Source organism: Camellia sinensis, chromosome 8 (assembly GCF_055761805.1).
Source record: "Camellia sinensis isolate YWXY chromosome 8, ASM5576180v1, whole genome shotgun sequence".
Taxonomy (NCBI): Eukaryota; Viridiplantae; Streptophyta; class Magnoliopsida; order Ericales; family Theaceae; genus Camellia; species Camellia sinensis.
Genome location: NC_138968.1, coordinates 130,531,628 through 130,550,851, shown reverse-complemented (window position 1 = coordinate 130,550,851; position 19,224 = coordinate 130,531,628). Strand labels below are relative to the sequence as shown.

The window sequence follows — 19,224 nt, the reverse complement described above, 5'->3', positions numbered from 1 at the left end:
AGAGGCAGTGGTGGTAGTAAGGCAGTGGTTCTAACCAAAGTTGTTAAAATCGGAATCCTAAGTAGGATCGGTGAGAGGGTCTGGTGGATCGGATCGTAAGATCGGATCGAGGATGGTAAAATCCTACTTTCTATTAAAAAAAAAGATAAAAATAAAAATTAAAATGATACATATTAAAAATAAGGTGAAAAATCATAAAATCTACGATCCTATACGATCCCATACGATCCCATGCGATTCTACACGATTCTACTTGCGATCCTGTTATAACATTGATCCTACAACGATCTGGATCGTTTTGGCAAAGTAGAATTGTAGATCGTACGATCCTATGATCCGGATCGCGATTTCAACAACCATGGTTCTAACGATGGTGATAGTGGTGGTGGTGGTAGCGGTTGTGGCGGTAGTGGTGGTGTTAGTCATGGTGACATCGGTAGTACGATGCTGTGGTGGTTGTGGTGGCAATAGGGTGGTGGTGGTGGTGGAATGGGTTGTAGGTGAAGGAAATGGTGGTGCCAGCTAAATGATAATATTTTTTTTAAGTGCCAACAAATATAAAATAAAATAAAATAAAACAAAATTTTATGGTGATTCCATGATAGAATGGAATGGCCATTCCTTAGGTTGGAGGAAGGAATAGGCATTCCCACATTTTGTTGGAATAGCCATTCCAATGGAATGGTTATTCCCATTGAGATAAGGCGTACCAAACAAACAAGGGCAAGGGAATGCAAAGTTAGAATGGACATTCCATTCCATCTCATTCCATCATACCAAACATGCTCTAAGTGCTTGCAAGGAGAGGGTGTGAGTTCAACTTCCATAGGTGCTAATCTAACAACTAACTACTGACTTTCGCCAATAAAAAAAGAAACAAGAAATCTATCTAAAATAGGTATAATGGTTTACGAGATTCCCATCACTATGTTGGTTAGAGTCATAACTTTATAGACGTAATTTTCCTTTCAGTTAAATTGACAAAAAATGTTGACTAATCATTTTTTTACCCTTTTTTTTCTTTAAATGTAGAGACTTTTTATTTTCATAACATTCTATGCATTTATATGTTGCTAGGTTGAATATTGGTATTTAGCATGAACATTAGACTGAACTAGGTGTTTTGTGGATATCACTAACTGATATTTTCTTCTTGTTATGTTGGAAATTTATTTATTTTTTGGATTAGGTCGCTTCCATGCATTTGAGAAAGCTCATAAGATGGATCCAAAATCGGTTGGACGGGGGGTTCGCCAATTTAAGACCTACCTGTTACATAGACTTGAAAAGGTAGACCTGATAATAATTGAAATTTGTGTCATTTTGTTTTTGTTTTGCTTTCTGCTTTTCCCCCTCCCCCCTCCCCCCTCCCCTCCCTTTTTGGCTTTTTTACTTTTTCTTATTGTTCATATGTTTGACTTCTATATATTTTTTGTTCCTAATATTCATGATATAATTTGTATCTTTCACAAATCGATGTATTAGAGAGTGTGTATTTTATGTAAGATACACCTGAGTTGGCTCGGTCTTTTTCTGTCTCTATTCTACTATCAATAGTCAAGGAACCATGCTGAAATCGTTGACATACAGTGGTTTAAGTTGACATAAAGGAGTGGATGGGGGGTTTGATTCTCATCTTTATTGTGAAAAAAGTCAAGAAACCATCAAATTAATGCTTAGGTTTTGTTCTTCGTACTTTATATTATTTTACTTCATTAAACAATATATGGGCATAATCATGTTTTTGTGTTGCAAACATTAACAACTGATTATTCTAGAACGTAATGTACTTTATTGAGGACGTGTCAGGATTTAAAACACAGGATCCTGATGCAGGAGTGCACTACGAAATTTAGAAAAATGCTGTCTATGGTTGATTTTGTGGTGGGTAATTAACGGTTTTTCGGGTGTTGCACTATGATAATGGGAAGGATTGGAACTTACTTGCTCTTAATGATGACGTATTTCTAGATTCCAGAATCGTGTTGCTAAAAATTTTGCAACAACTGAATCTGGTATCTGTGAGTTTAACTGTAGGTGAATGGTAGCTAAAATGATTTAAGGTTGATTAAGGCTTGTTGGGGTTAGCCTTGGGGCTAAAATAAGAACTCTTCAGAGCATCTCCAACCCATCCTTCAAAACTTTAAATATGAAGGATCCTTTTTAATTTTGAGCTCCAACCCATCCTTCATTTCTTCCTCCCAAATGAAGGAAGATGGATTGATCCTTCAAATATGAAGGGAGGATGAACAAAATGAAGGAGCCTCTAAAACACTATTCACTCTACATTTCTTATTATATTCAAAATAACTTTTAATATGTAAATTTAATTTTTATAAAATTGACATCAATAAAAAATATAAAATCATACCTTTAAAATGAGTATAATATTAAACATATTTTACAAAAATTTTAAAATTAAATATTTATTAATGAACAAAAATTACTTTTTGATTGGAGTTTGAATGAAGAAAATGAAGGTTTGTGGTTGGAGTTTGAATGAATAGTGACCTCCTTTATATTTACTTTTTGAATAAAAAATATTATTTTCATCCTCTTAAGAAGAGGATGTGGTTGGAGATGCTCTCACAGGTGGTGAATAGTAGTAACTAGTGAACAGTAAACTCTTCTATTTTTTCTAAATCACCTTAAATTTGTGGACACCCTGAAGTTTGGGTGCATCATAACTCACATGATCTCAAGTTCTCGTAACTTGTCTTTGAATTGAAAGGTTATGCAGATGTTTTTAGGTATGGAATCTCCAAATGATGTGGTATCCAAGTGTGCTGTGTGGCAGAAAGGTTTTGTATTAACTTTTTGGATGATTCGACCTCCATTGATGTTAGAATCGTACAAAACCATGAATATGTACTGTTTTAATACATCTCAAACTGTGTTGGTTGCAGGAAGAAGAGGAGACAAAACATAAGCTTACAAGAAATGATCCAAGAGAAATCCAGAAATATTATCAAAATTTCTATGAGAAAAACATCAAGGATAGCCATTATACAAAAACTCCGTAAGGCTTAAATCTAAATTGTTAATCTGTCCAAATGTTGTTTGGAAATGGTCTATTACTATTATGTTTAACTTGTTCGTTGCCTTCCATACCTCTTGAAGGGAGGAGATGGCTAAGATTTATCAGATTGCAACGGTTTTGTATGATGTGCTGTTGACAGTTGTACCTGCTGAAAAAGTTGATGATGAGGTTTGATTTATATACTTTTGCTAGCCTCATACCATCTTTTAGAACATATGATGCAAATGAAAGTTATTTTACTTTAAATTTGGAAGCTCAATCAATATTGTAAATGCAGACAGCAAGGTATGCCAAAGAAGTCGAGGAGAAAAAAAAACAGGGTGAACACTACAATATTCTTCCTTTATATGCTGTTGGGGTCAAACCGGCAATTATGAAACTTCCTGAGGTTGTATACAAGCTGCATATGTAATCTTAGTTTGTTGGCTTCCAACTGTTAGTTGATAGTTCTTCTAAGAAATGAATTCTAATGTGCTTGTTATTTTTTTCCATCCCAAAATTTGTTGAAAAATTAGATCATAGCAGCTATTCATGCTCTGCGTAATGTGGACAATCTTCCTATGCCAACAATGCCTGAGGACAAGGATAAATCTGCCTTTGATATTCTTGATTGGGTTTCTTCTGTTTTTGGGTTTCAGGTAAATTTGTAGTCTAAATGCCATTATTTTTATTCCATTTCTGCATCATAAGTTTTGTGTTATTTTTCCTTTTCTTTTCTTTTTATCTTCCATTAAATATTAGGCGAATCACATAGAATACAATGAAATCTTATTTCCTATTATTGCGTCAGGCATGGGGCTTTAAGTGAAATCCAATGAAGAAAAATGAGAAATAAGGAAAATCTTAGTCGAATATGCATCCACTCTAGAACTGCAATTTTGCAATTCAGAGCAAGAATCTAGTTAGAACTATATACCATTGAGAAATAACCATGTTCCCAACTAGAATGGAACCTCTCAAATATATGTGTCTCAAAAGAAACAAAAGAAAAGCTAGAGAATATGTAACAACCATCAGACTGTAGGAAAATTCACAAATTTATTCTATTACTTCGTTTTTACATAATATATACATAAGAACAATTTCCAGTTGACACAAATCTCCAATATTTATTCATATTAACATATATATTACAAAAAAAAAAAAATTATTTATATAATATAAAATATATAATGTTCTCAACCTTAGATTCTTCTATGTTGCCTCGCTCCTCGGGCCCAACTCCTGTTCCTGTTCCTGTTCCTGTTCCTGTTCCCTCCCCCGCCTTCGCTTCTGGTTCGTACATCTAAGGGGAAAATGTTAGATATGATATCTTGTCTCCATCATCTCTCCCAAACTCTTTATTTAATAATAATGCGAAATTTATAAATATCTTTTCTCCTAGCAACTTTGCTGGGGAGGACTAACTGTTGAAATTTACTGCATAGACTTTAATCTAAAACAAGTAGGTCTAAGATATAATGTAGAAATAAGTCCCCTTACATTGGATGCCATAACCTTAACTAAATTGTAGACTCAACTGTATTCCCCAAATATACTTAACATAATGAAATAAAACAATATATATATATCCTATATATTCCCAAAATACAGTTTTTTTTTATGACTTATGCTGAGACATGTATAGGTCCGAGACAAAGATATATCCTATACATAATTGGACAATCATAAACAAAAATGGAAACTCTACTTTTGGTACTAACAGGGATTATGTTATTACCTTGATTTTGATCACCATCAGTTTTATCTTGTTTTAGATTATACAAACTACTGATAAGAAAAATCATTCCTTCAGACCATATACTAATCTCTTATCTTTTGGTAATGAAGAGAGGAAATGTGGCAAACCAGAGGGAGCACTTAATATTGCTACTTGCTAATATTGATGTAAGAAACAAGCATAATGAAAGTTATGTCCAGGTAAATCTCACTATTTGGCTGGGTAATGTTTATATGGTTATATATGTAAGAAAAAACATACATCTTAAAATTTGAAGATTGGTAATAAACTTATTGCAGTTGGATGGTGCCACTGTACAACAACTGATGGATAAATTTTTCAAGAACTATCGTTCATGGTGTGACTATTTGCACTGTAAATCACATATTCGGTAAATTAACTTGTTGCTAGTTATTAAATCCTTTGAAGTATATTTCAATTGGATTCATAAGATACTATATTTTACAACTTAAACACCTAAAATTTTCTATTCAGTTGTTATTTATCTTTATGCTTCTGTTGCAGGATTCCACAGGGTTATGATAGTCAACAACTAGAGCTTATCTACATTGGACTTTATCTTCTTATCTGGGGTGAAGCTTCAAATGTTCGATTTATGCCTGAGTGCCTTTGTTATATTTTCCACAATGTATGTTTCCTGATGCTTTAAGTTAAGCAATATAATGGATCTTGTTGCCTGTTGTATCTTGCATTTTTTGAAAATTTGCGTGTCTGTGTTGTGTCATGTCATGTGTCTGTGTCTGTGTCTGTGTCTGTTCTTCTTCTTAGTTGTCAGGCCTTAACAGGCTACTTAGTCAACAATTTTTCTTGATGGGTAGCCTTTTTGGTTATGGCCTTTCAATTGGCCACAAGAATGTTATGGCATTGGAGGAGCTGCTAAATATTGTGGCTTGTATTATAGAAGCATTAATATCCCTGCAAAAAAATGCAATAAATGTATGCTTTAGGAGAAATAAAACAAGGAAAAAAAAAATGTAAGAGAACTTTATTTTTTTAAAAGGGGGCTTTGAAGCAAAGCATATGAGCTGTCGTGTGGTTCCAAGTAAGATTATTCGCATAACATTTCATCATAGACTGTGGCATTGGATACATTTTTGACTGTTGCCAAGATGAAGTCTATCTGAGTGGGGTCTTGATGTGTGTTAAGAAGAAATTTTTATGGGAAGAACAAGATGTATTACATGGACAAGAAATTTCAGAATACTATCACAATTAAACTGGACAGTCACTACAGAAGAATGGAAAACTTATCTTATTCTGTGATTATTAATCATGAATGGGCCATGAGACTATCTTCTGTACATTTTTGACTGTTGCCAAGATGAAGTCTATCTGAGTGGGTTCTTGATGTGTATTAAGAAGAAATTTTTATGGGAAGAACAAGATGTATTACATGGACAAGAAATTTCAGAATACTATCACAATTAAGCTGGACAGTCACTACAGAAGAATGGAAAACTTATCTTATTCTGTGATTATTAATCATGAATGGTCCATGAGACTAGTTATCCCACAAAGCAAGTAATTTAAAGAAGAAATTTACGTACAGAAGTTTTTACAAGCCTTGTGATGGTTGAAAATTGATTAATTCATCTATAAAAGGTTATCGCGTATCTGTTATGCACCAAGTTCGTGTGATTGACTTGGACCAATAAAGAGTAATGTCTTTAGTCACACACAAAAGACAGCCGTTGTTTAAATATACACTTGATCTGTAAAAATTTATGTATTATTGATTGCTGTTTATTGATTGATATATTGATATATTGATCTGTATTACAATGATTCATGATTCCTATATATAGAAGAGGGTGAGTGTGTAGTAGGTAAGGAGTAGGTGAAGTGGAGGTGGTAGTGGTGTAGTGGGTTAGGTTTAGTGGAGTAGGTGAGGTGGTAGTGGTGTAGTGGGTTAGGTTTAGTGGAGTAGGTTTAAGTGGGTGAAGTAGGTGGAGAGTAGGTGGATTTTAACAGCCCCCCGCAAACTCAAGGGGGATAGGAACTAACCAACTTGAGTTTGGAGAGAGTAACAAAACAAGAAAAATACATAAAAATAAAAGAGGATAGGTGACACTGTATGGTCGTGTCAGACCATTGGTGAAGACACTGGATGGTGGTGTCATAATGTTGTAGAGGACACTGTATGGGGGTGTCATAACGTTGTAGAGGACACTGTATGGTGGTGTCATAACGGTGTAGAGGACACTGGATGGCGGTGTCAGACCGATGTAGAAGACAGTTTATGGGGTCATGTCGGACCGTTGTAGCAGACAATGCTGTGACAGTTGTTGTGACAGTTTACGGAGTCTTGCTGGACCCTTGTAGAAACTAACCGGAATCAATGTCGGGACAGTTTACAGAGTCTTGTCGGACCCTTGTAGAAACTAACCGGAATCAATGTCGGGACAGTTTACAGAGTCTTGTCGGACCCATAAAGGAGCTAACCGGAATCAATGTCGGGACAGTTTACAGAGTCTTGTCGGACCCATAAAGGAACTAACCGAAATTAATGTCGGGACAGTTTACAGAGTCTTGTCGGACCCTTAAAAAATGCACCCTCAAAAGGTGTGCCCAATTTTTCAAAAAGGCGTGCCATCAAAAGGCGTGCCCAATCCATAAAAAGGTGTGCCGGACATGATGATGGCGAGGCACGTGGGCGCCTTGGCTTGCGCGCCCGTTGGTCGGCTGGCGTCAAGAGGCGCGCGATGCGCGTGGCTGCCTCGGCTATTTAACCAAGACGAAGCTGGGGCTGAGGCAGACAAAAAACTTCTGAAAATCCTCTGAAAAACTCTTCGTTGTGCTGAGAGAGAGAGTCTGTAACACTCTGTTGCGAGAGATATTTTGTAACACTCTGTTGCCTAGAAAATGGCCTCGTCTTCCCGGAGTCTGCTCACCCTCTTTCCCGACCTCAACGAGTCAACAAGGGAGAGAACTGGTGCGGTGGCACTGGAACCTCAACCAAGCGCCCCGGAGTTTGCTCCGTTGAACTTTCCGATGCGGTCTGTGGAGCAAAGAATGGCAGTGCAGTCGGATGTGGAAGCCAATCAGTATACATTGAAGTCATGTGTGGAAACCATGACTGCGGTTACAAACTTGTCGAACCGGCTGCAGAGTAGGGCAAATGAGGTGCAGCAGTTAAACTCCCAGCTGGCTCTGCTCCAACGCATGTATAAGGATGCGCGAGCAGAGATAAGTGTGCTGAAAGCAGAAAATAAGGAGCTGAAGCGGAAGGCCACCGTGATGTTCCGATTTGGAGGGCCGCCATATGCTGCAGTGGAGGAGCAGGGAGTAGTGATCGTGCCCAGTGGAGTGGGAAACACGGAGGCAACACCGTCAAGGACCGCCCAGGACGGAGGCAAGAAGAAAAGACCGGCGGAATAGGCGAGAAGAAAAATCCCTCTGTGGGTGTGGTAGTTTTGTTTTTGTTTGTGTGGGTTTTTTTTTTTTTTTTTTTTTTTTTTTTTTTTTTTGATGTAAAAGTGTGATCGGGGTTGATCCCCTGATATGAATAAAATGACAAGGTTGTGGAATGTTGTTGGTGTTATTTTGTGGTGTTGTTTTGTTTAATAAGAAAAATAAAATAAAAGAAAATAATGGATAAAGAAAATAGAGAAAAATATTTGTTGATGAAATAAATTAAGAGAAAGGAGAGATATGATTAAAGTGGGTTTGAAAGTGGGAAAAGATGAGAGAGAGGGAGATAGAGTGGGTGCATGATGATGATGTTGGGTCCATGGAGAGAGAGAGAGAGAGAGGGATGTCCAAGAAGCTTGTGCTTTTGATAGTTACACATTACCCAAGCTGTATGTGAAGATGCATGTTACTGTCTTACACTTCTGCAGGCTTGGTATTCTTTGTGGGGCACTTGAAAATTGTAATCGAAAATGATGACATCTCCAACATGAAACGTCTTGGAAGCAGCCCAGGCCTTGTAATCAATATTCCCAATGATGGTTCAACCAGCGGAGTCCCCAACCTTGTACACTGCTGCCATTGAAACCTTCAAGCCAGCAAACATGGCTACCAACAACAGAGCCACAGCTCTACACCCCACACCCAAATCCATGGCTACGAGAGAGAGAGCAAATCGGGAAAAAAAACAGCAGTGACAAGCAGAAAAGCAGCGCCAGAAACGCCAACGACGACGACGAGTAAGAGTACAACCACGGATATGTGAGAGGCGAGGTGAACGGCGATAGAGGCTAGACAATGATGCGGGTGCCGCCGCCGACATAGCGGAGGAGGGGTGTAAGAAAATGTTGAAGAAGTCAAGGTATGTGTAGAAAATAAGCGGAATAGGTTGAGGTCCGGCGGGCGGCCAAGGCGAGGTTGCCGCCCGCCGGTGAAGCGAGAAATACTAAGGTCTTAACCTTGCTCTGATACCATGTAAAAATTTATGTATTATTGATTGCTGTTTATTGATTGATATATTGATATATTGATCTGTATTACAATGATTCATGATTCCTATATATAGAAGAGGGTGAGTGTGTAGTAGGTAAGGAGTAGGTGAAGTGGAGGTGGTAGTGGTGTAGTGGGTTAGGTTTAGTGGAGTAGGTGAGGTGGTAGTGGTGTAGTGGGTTAGGTTTAGTGGAGTAGGTTTAAGTGGGTGAAGTAGGTGGAGAGTAGGTGGATTTTAACATGATCTGACTTCTTCATTAGAAAAAATTTCTATAAAGGAAGTTCTTACTGGATGGGGTCAACCTAATTCTTCTAAGCCCATCACATTTAGATATGATAACATCATTCGTGGCTTAACACTTCTTATGTTTGCAAACTTTCATTCAGCTACAGCAGAGATGAATTTTAAACTGTGATTTTTGTCATTGTTTTGACTGTACGGAGTAGTCTTGTTGCATGGGTAAACTAGGTTATTTTGTTTTCATTTTGGACCTGCAATAATGTTTGTGGAGGGAGCGACAGTTGATAGTAACCATAGTAATGCCAAAATCTTATGCTCAGGATTTGTTTATGAATCTTCCTCACTCTTACAAATTTTCATAGCTGGACAAATAATTTTGTTTTATGGTTTTCTTTTTGTATGAAAATAACCTCTTTTTTTTTTCCCTTCAAATACATAAGATGGCAAACGAGATTCATGAGATTTTATTTAGCAATGGCCATCTTGTCACTGGAGGCACATATCAAACAGCACCACATGGTGAAGAGTCATTTTTGCGGGATGTTATAACCCCTATTTATGAGGTCATGCTCAAGGTAGCTAATGTATTTCTTGATTGCTGCTCTATTCATGTTTGTATCTTTATGCAAATTGGTCTCTTAATTGATCTTTGTTTGGTGAAAAAGGAAGCTGGGAGAAACAAAGAGGGCAAAGCAAGTCATTCATCATGGAGGAATTATGATGATTTAAATGAATATTTCTGGTAATTTTTTTGAATGTAATTTTTTTAATGCTGAAAAGGATTATTAGTTGCTGAGGCATCTGTCCTTTTTCCAGGTCCAAGAAATGTTTTAAATTGGGTTGGCCGATGAACCGCAAAGCAGATTTTTTTGTGAATTCCGATGAGAAACAACCTTCAAATGTGGTATTTAAATTCATCCACACAGAATCTGGAATTCTGATTTAGTCCTCGTAGTTTTGTTTCAATCAATGTTTTCAATGTGGTTATTGTATTTAACAGGGAAAATATTTTGCTGAGCTGTATGCAGATATGTTTATTTAGCTTACAGTCTTGTTTATAATGCAAGTACAGAGAAGAAAAAAAAAGAAGAGAGCAAATCTGAAGGGATTAAGTTTTCTTTATGTCAGGAAGGAACAGAATTGATGCTGAAATTTAATACCAGTGAACTTAAACAGAATGAAAATGATGAAGATCTTAATGTGGATGCTAGTCCATAATTTACCTAAAGACAGCTCTTAATAACTATTAATTGATAGTCCTACTAGATATTGGATATTTGGATGAATACACCTAGATGTGAATTGAAATTAAGATTTTCTAGTACTATGACTGGTAGATGAAATAGCGAAAAAGAATAAATAAAATAATATAGAACAGGATGTGAATAACCATTTTAATGCAGACCTCTAATCATGAATTATTTTAATACATCAATTTCTCCCTTAGTATCTCAAATATGTAGGAGCATGGATTTAAGATATCTTAATTTATCGTCCTATATTGATCTCTATGGATTATCAGAGAGATGCAATAAACTACGTCGATGAGTTTTAAAATCACAACTTAGTGTGGATATTACAATTATCATGATAATTGATAAATAACATATCACATCATTTTTTTATAAAAAGGTCTTCACATTTATGAAACATATGATATATTAAGTAATATATCAAAGAGATTGCAAGATATCACAGTCACGTCCTTCACAACAAAATGTTTTAATTTTGTATACGTCTTGAAGGCCTTTTATTGTTATATATGAACCTTGTTAAGTATTGGTGCAACTGGAGTAATTGTTTTCTTCTTTATGTACTTGGTGATATACACCCGTTGTGTACCCCATGCACTATGAATTTCCTAAATGTAATTTATTTGCAATATTTAATTCGAAATCAGCATTGATATCTCTATTAACAGTTCTTAAAACCTCATTTTATCTTTTTTTTTTTTTTGTTATTTATAAATAATCTCAATTTATCTTTATGACATGCCCATTGGTACATCTTTATTTTCAATATTGTGATTGTTTTTTTATCCTTTTCATCAATAGCTTATTCCTTATCTCAGATAAAGGATATGATTGTTAACATTCATATGAAAGTTTTGAAATAATTCTCGAAACAAATTCGCTATGCTCAATGTCAAAGGAAATCACTGGTGTGCATTCCCTTTAAATGAGGAAGCTGGGAGGGATTGTTTGTGTACATAGTTAATCTGTAGCATTATTTGGATAAATTGACGGCTCAAGACACAGACTCTTATTCTCGTACCCAGTACTCATACACTAATTTGACCATTTGTTGTTATGCTAACAATATTAATGCTATTTTCTTAATGTTCCAAAACACTTACCAATGTCATTGACCTTTTCTCTTTGCCAAGTTGCTTTGCGAAATCAGAATGTATCCTTTAAAAGAACTTCCAAATTTGGAGGGTTTTTTTTAGGGGTGGGATCAAATTCTGAGGACTTGATAATGTCTCGCTTCTTTGCAACATATAGTAAACTTTGATGTTTATTTACTAAATGCCTTTTACTTTGGACATGACAGTAAAATTTGAATAGTATTCGCATGGAATAAAATATTTTGATGTCAATAATATAGCATCAATACTTTGGCATTTTAACCTTACTCTAAAATCTTCAATTAGGATTGGTAATTGTAATTTCTTATGTAGAAGTCATCTTGTAAATGATTTTGATGACATTATGTTGATGTTGTTAGCCTAATGAAATCGGTTGGGAGTTTGAATCTGCATATGGTAGGTTGCCTTAAAACTTGATGTTGGTGGTATATCTTAGTTGAATCCAAGCGATGCTGTGGTCATAATTTTATGGGAGTTGTTTTGCCTCTTGATTCTCATTTCTATTAAAGTCCTTTTCAATAATGTAAGAATTTATGTATTATTGATTGATGTCTTGATTGATAGATTACAAGATTCATTAATTACAATTCCTATACAATCTATATATAGAAGAAAATGTGGTAGTAGGTGTAGTGGAGGTGATAGTGGGTTAGGTGAAGTGGAGTGTGTAGTGGAGTAGAGGTAGGTGAAGTGGAGTGTGTAGTGGAGTAGGTGAAGGTAATGTGGTAGTAGGTGTAGTGGAGGTGATAGTGGGTTAGGTGAAGTGGAGTGTGTAGTGGAGTAGAGGTAGGTGAAGTGGAGTGTGTAGTGGAGTAGGTGAAGGTAAAGATGGGAAATTCTAACAGCCCCCCGCAAACTCAAGGAGGAGAGAAACTAACCAACTTGAGTTTGGAGAGAGTAACAAAACAAGAAAATACATAAAAATAAAAAAGGATAGGAGACACTGTATGGTCGTGTCAGACCGTTGGTGAAGACACTGTATGGGGTGTCATAACGTTGTAGAGGACACTGTATGGTGGTGTCAGACCGATGTAGAAGACAGTTTATGGGGTCATGTCGGACCGTTGTAGAAGACAATGTTGTGACAGTTTACGGAGTCTTGCTGGACCCTTGTAGAAACTAACCGGAATCAATGTCGGGACAGTTTACAGAGTCTTGTCGGACCCATAAAGGAGCTAACCGGAATCAATGTCGGGACAGTTTACAGAGTCTTGTCGGACCCATAAAGGAGCTAACCGGAATCAATGTCGGGACAGTTTACAGAGTCTTGTCGGACACTTGTAAAAACTAACCGGAATCAATGTCGGGACAGTTTACAGAGTCTTGTCGGACTCTTAAAAAGTTGCACCCTCAAAAGGTGTGCCCAATTTTGTCAAAAGGCGTGCCATCAAAAGGCGTGCCCAATTCATCAAAAGGCGTGCCATCAAAAGGCGTGCCATCAAAAGGCGTGTCCACTTTGTCAAAAGATGTGCCATGAAAAGGCGTGCCAGTTTGTCGGGCGGCAAGAGGCGCGCGATACGCGTGGCTGCCTCGGCTATTTAACCAAGACGAAGGCTGAGGCTGAGGCATACCATTCTGAAACCTCTGAAACCAACCCTTCGCTGAAAAAACTCTGCCTCTGCGGAGAGAGAAACTGTGGAACACTTTGTTGCCATTCTGTCACCAACCCTTCCGAACATTACCAGTCTGAAATTGCTATTTCGCTGAAACACTTAGCAACCCAAAAACATGGCCTCTTCTTCCCGTCCAGCTACCCAGAACCTGCTCACGCTCTTTCCAGAACTGAACGAGCCCACAAGAGAAATAACTGGTGCGGTGGCCAGTGAACCTCAACCAAACACCTCTGGTTTTGCTCCATTGAACTTTCCGATGCGGTCGGTGGAGCAAAAAATGGCGGTGCAAACTGATATTGAGGCTAATCAGTATACTCTGAAGTCATGCGTGGAAACCATGACGGCGGTCACAAATTTGTCGAACCGGCTGCAGAGTAGGACAAATGAGGTGCAGCATTTAAATTCCCAGCTGGCTCTGCTCCAACGCATGTATAAGGATGCGCGAGCAGAGATAAGTGTGCTGAAAGCAGAAAATAAGGAGCTGAAGCGGAAGGCCACTGTGATGTTCCGATTTGGAGGTCCGCCGTATGCTGCAGTGGAGGAGTATGGAGGAGTGAACGTGCTCGGCGGCGTAGGAAACACGGAGGCAGCACCGTCAAGGGCCGCCCAGGACGGAGGAAAGAAGAAGAGATCTGCAGCAGAGTAGAGAAGAAAAATCCCACTGTGGGTGTTGGGTGTGTTATGGTGGTTTTTTTTTTTTTTTTTTTTTTTTTTTTTTTTTTTTTCTCGTGTAAAATTATGATCGGGGTTGATCCTGACATGAATAAAATAAGTGTGTTTGGCAAACTCGAATGGTAGGTGTGGTAAGGCAGAAAAATCAACTGGAATGACTTTTTTTTTTTTTTTTTTTTTTTTTTTGTGAAAATAATAATAATAATAATAATAATAATAATAATAATATTAATATGGAAATCATGGAGTGGGCGGTGGTACAAAAATATTGTGTAGAAAAAGAGGGAGATGGTGGAAAAGAGAGGCCACTCATGTTATTAAAATAAATTAAGGAATTAAAAAAAGTGATATTGGTTTTGTTTTCAAAAAGATGGATTAAAATAAATATAAAAAAAGAAAAAGAAAGTGGAGACCATGATGAAAGGTGGGAACAAGTGTGCTGGTGCTGTGTTGTAATGGTCAGAAAGAGAGATAAGAAAATAAAATAAAATAAATTTCAAGGTGCTGCATATGTTTATGAGCATTATTTGAGGCCTTTCTTTCTTAACCCACAGCAGACTGTTAACGTCTAGTATGTCCCAAGGAAGAAGGACATCTTCAGTAAGCCAGATGACATTCTAACTGCTGCTGAGAAGTACATAGAAGAACATGGCCCGGAAGCATTTGAGAAGCTTGTTAGCAAGGATAGGGAAACCAAGTTCAGGAGTAGCAATTACACGTATTTTGATGAGGACCACAGCTATTGAGCCTTGTTTGGCTGAGGGAAACACCTTTTTTCCGCTGCTGTTAGGAGTATCTTTCCGGTGGAGAAGCTGCTATGGACTATTTGGGGAGAGTGATGTCGAAAGCCGGAGCCTTGGATCTCGCCACCGGCGTCGGCGGAAAGATCGAGAAAGACGATGTTCTCTCCGCTGTCCAGAAGTATGAGCAGTATCACGGCTACTATGATGCCGAGAGAGAATGAGATGTTATGAAGATATGATGAGGAGGTAGGTATGTAGTAGACAATTCTAGCGGACTAGGTTGAGGTCCGGCGGGCGGCCAAGGCGAGGTTGCCGCCCGCCGGTGAAGCGAAAAAATATTAAATTCTTAACCTTGCTCTGATACCATGTAAGAATTTATGTATTATTGATTGATGTCTTGATTGATAGATTACAAGATTCATTAATTACAATTCCTATACAATCTATATATAGAAGAAAATGTGGTAGTAGGTGTAGTGGAGGTGATAGTGGGTTAGGTGAAGTGGAGTGTGTAGTGGAGTAGAGGTAGGTGAAGTGGAGTGTGTAGTGGAGTAGGTGAAGGTAATGTGGTAGTAGGTGTAGTGGAGGTGATAGTGGGTTAGGTGAAGTGGAGTGTGTAGTGGAGTAGAGGTAGGTGAAGTGGAGTGTGTAGTGGAGTAGGTGAAGGTAAAGATGGGAAATTCTAACAAATAATCTCGTTGAGCGTAGAGCTCTTGGGGAAGGACTCCTTTTATCTTTCTAACTGTATTTGTTCATTAGAGGTGCAGTGTGTGAGATAGTTGTGAGTTGTGTTTTTGGTTTTGCGAATGTGAATACTTCATGATCTGTTCTCGATTGACTTGATTGATTTTGAATGTGGGAGAGAGAGTGTGTTTTAGCTATTCAGCATGCTTAAAGAGAAGTTAACTCTTTGCCTGATTTCTTTGTATTTCTTGGTGTTTATACTTCTGTGATTATTTAACTGTCCTGAAAATTCTAGAGAGCTCTCTCATGATGATCTGGGCCTTAGTTGATTTGTCTTGTTTTCAGTATTTAACATATAAGCCATCTGGTTGTCGTTTAAGGAGTTACTATTTAGTTCCCTGATATTATAAGTTTCTTCCATGCAGAAAATTGTTACTACAAATGTTCAAAGGATATATGAGCATAGTATGACAAGAGAAAATTGAGAATAGAATCAGTTTAATTCAGTTTATTTTTTATTTTTACTTTTTTTTTTCTTTATTTAAATGTTCAGATTAGCTCTCTCTCTCTCTCTCTCTCAATCAAATTTTTTGTTAATATCTCAATTGATATATTCATATTTGTGGACCTCGAATTCTTTCCACTTCAATACATTTTACTTGCTTCTATTTTAAGTTCAATGTAAGCTCCTCTTTGAATTTTCTTTGGTAAAATTGCTCATATTAAATCATGTAAATGATTTGTGTCCGGAAATGCCCGATTTTGAATTTGTGTATTCTATGAAACCTCTAGAGTCTAGAGAAAAATATAATTTATACCTGTGTAATATATGATCCATGATAACCATTGCTTTTTGAAAGTAGAAAACAAAAATTACTGCTTGTGTAGGTCAGAAAACATATAAGCTCCCCCTGAAAGCGAAATTAAGATTTCCAAGTGTGAAGAAATGTAAGAAATCTGACAAAAATTGCTGGAACTATTTGCCCGTGAATGAAATCACATGCATAATCTAGAGTTTCTGGTAATAATTATATACCATGTTCATTCCCCTCGCTTGGATTGTGATATTTTGGTCATTGTACTTAATAAAAAAACAATAAAAGATCTTTCAATCATGGTAAGATTTGTAGTGGCACCATCAATTCTCAATGCAATCTCTGAAAAGTTTGCAGTAATGTCAGCATGTATTTGCAGGGACAAAATCAGAGGACTACAGGGAAGAGGAATCCTAAGACGAATTTTGTTGAAGCCCGCACGTTTTGTCACCTTTATAGAAGTTTTGACCGATTGTGGATATTCTATATATTGGCTTTCCAGGTACCATTAATGTCTGCAAACTTGCTTGGTCTTTTTCACTGTAATGAATTAACATCAATAGTGATTTGTTGGTTTCAGGCTATGTTAATTGTTGCATGGAGTGGATCTCTTAGTAATCTTTTTAATGAGGATGTCTCCAAAAATGTGTTGAGCATTTTCATTACTTCTGCTTTTCTGAATTTTTTGCAAGGTAGTTGTTGTATTCTCAGTTTATGTTCTTGTAGCATGTAAAATTTCATTGACTGTAGCAACTGTAGTTCTTGTACTATGTCAAAATTTCGGCTGACTGGGAGATAGTTTCTTGATTTTATTGCTTTTGGGATTGTAAATCTATTCACCTACTCAAAATGTAGCAGTTAGTGGTGTTAATAGATTCTTCTACTTCTCCAATATACTCATGTCCACCGGTATGACTAGGAAAAGGGAGCGGGATATGTGTCCAGCATCCCGTACGTAATTTAGGTGCTTGAATCCTCTAATTTCATATGATATTTGAAGAAGACACCCACATTTGCTAGTGAAGAAACTTTTTTAGCTTATCTCACATGAATGGGAGATATAAATTCCATGTTTTTCCTAAATCCCATTAATTGGATGTACATTTCTAAATTGGTTACAACACCTTTTTTATCGAAGAATATTATATAGTATGCAATATATACGAGAGTTTAAGATGTGTCGCCATACCTATAACCAACTTTTGGATGCTTATCCCAATATCCTAAGATTTAGGTTTACGAAGATCTAACACTTGGGCATGTACCCGCACCCCATACTTGTACCCGAGTTCATGCAACATAACTTTTGCACCTTCTGTATTCTGTTTGAGTTTGCATGACTTTTCTGTAATATTTAATATTCTCTACCATCTGTTATGCAGCTACTCTGGATATAATCCTTAGTTGGTATGCCTGGAGAAGCTTGGGATTTAGTCAGATACTTCGCTACCTCCTGAAATTTGTAGTTGCAGCTTTTTGGCTTGTAGTCCTGCCAATAGCTTATTCCAAATCTGTGCAGAATCCAACAGGACTAGTGAAATTCTTCAGTCAATGGACGGGAGATTGGCGGGCCCAGTCATTTTATAACTATTGTGTTGCTATATATTTGATACCGAATATATTGGCTGCCTTGCTATTTTTACTTCCATTTTTTCGGAGATTTTTGGAGCGTTCAAACTGGCATATTGTTGTTCTTATGATGTGGTGGGCTCAGGCAAGCACATCTAGCATTTGTCACTTTCTATAGAAGCTATTGTCACTTTGTATGATCCTATCTCTTGTTTATTGTACTGCAGCCGAAGCTGTATGTTGGAAGAGGAATGCATGAAGGCATGTTTGCACTTCTGAAGTAAGAAAGCAAATTCGGTTTTTTTTTCTTTACTTTTTTGTATTTTTTTTGGGTCCTATTAACAAAATAAATTTCATATGCTCAGGTATACACTGTTTTGGATCATGCTGCTAATAAGCAAGTTAGCTTTCAGTTACTATGTGGAGGTAATCTTGTTCTCCATTAATATTAATTATGTGAGTTTTCTAGTTTTGTGGATTCAAAGAAGTAAGAATTGCGACCAATATGATATACATGTATAAATAAATATATGAATATGTGATATATGCACTCACGTGTGCATGCATATATTTATTCTTATTACAATATCGACTTTAAACTGTAACTTAGGATTTCTAAATTTAGTTTCATCATTTTCTTACAAAATACTGCATTCTATCTGTTTCAATTATATAGCCCAGCATATGCCATAAAGGGTAGAACCTGTTAATTTATGGACGACATAAACCGAGAGGCATTAGGCTTAGATCTGTTGGTCTCATTGCAGACTCATATATGCTTACATATGTACACACACACACACACGTGTGTGTATCTAGAAAGACTTGGAAGATTTTGTGATCTTCAATAAATATGAAGGTAATAGAATTATGCACATGCGTGTGAGTGTGCATGCGATTCAATAATTTCATGAAGGCAAGGTAACAAGGACATAGACAATGTTGCCACTATACAAAACATTGATAATATGACCTGAAAAATCATGAGTTTAGATATAGGAAAATTAAGTAATTTAACACGTGGCATTCAGCTCAAGAGTTGGCCATAAAAATGGTTCATCATTGACTAGCTATGAGGCACTGACACTTCAAAATAGGTGTCATCGCTGTGTTGAACACGATGGGACACACCACGTGGGTTGTCCATTTTTTTTAATATTTCTTTTATGAGACATGGTGGACACACTCCAGGACATGACGGGGTCTTATTTTATTTTTCGAAGCTAATTTTGGGGGTCATATTATAATATTTTTGGAAACATGAGAGTTGGGTTTATAAGATATATGGAACTCATATCAAATCAATGTAACACATATATAACCACAGTTGTGAAGTTGAG

General features: G+C 36.9%; 1 protein-coding gene across 1 annotated transcript in view; it reads left to right on the top strand.

The window, feature by feature from the left end:
* The window catches only part of CALS7 (glucan synthase-like 7), a 62,336-nt gene that overhangs the window by 3,300 nt on the left and 39,812 nt on the right, over nucleotides 1-19,224 (top strand). Inside the window, exons 2-17 of the mRNA XM_028241615.2 lie at nucleotides 1,190-1,290; nucleotides 2,907-3,019; nucleotides 3,121-3,208; nucleotides 3,318-3,428; nucleotides 3,556-3,678; nucleotides 4,871-4,960; nucleotides 5,060-5,151; nucleotides 5,286-5,409; nucleotides 9,861-9,995; nucleotides 10,086-10,162; nucleotides 10,237-10,324; nucleotides 16,695-16,817; nucleotides 16,896-17,007; nucleotides 17,698-18,029; nucleotides 18,112-18,164; nucleotides 18,250-18,310. Coding sequence (XP_028097416.2) covers nucleotides 1,190-1,290; nucleotides 2,907-3,019; nucleotides 3,121-3,208; nucleotides 3,318-3,428; nucleotides 3,556-3,678; nucleotides 4,871-4,960; nucleotides 5,060-5,151; nucleotides 5,286-5,409; nucleotides 9,861-9,995; nucleotides 10,086-10,162; nucleotides 10,237-10,324; nucleotides 16,695-16,817; nucleotides 16,896-17,007; nucleotides 17,698-18,029; nucleotides 18,112-18,164; nucleotides 18,250-18,310 — 1,823 coding nt within the window. The remainder of the gene's footprint in view (nucleotides 1-1,189; nucleotides 1,291-2,906; nucleotides 3,020-3,120; nucleotides 3,209-3,317; nucleotides 3,429-3,555; nucleotides 3,679-4,870; nucleotides 4,961-5,059; nucleotides 5,152-5,285; nucleotides 5,410-9,860; nucleotides 9,996-10,085; nucleotides 10,163-10,236; nucleotides 10,325-16,694; nucleotides 16,818-16,895; nucleotides 17,008-17,697; nucleotides 18,030-18,111; nucleotides 18,165-18,249; nucleotides 18,311-19,224) is intronic.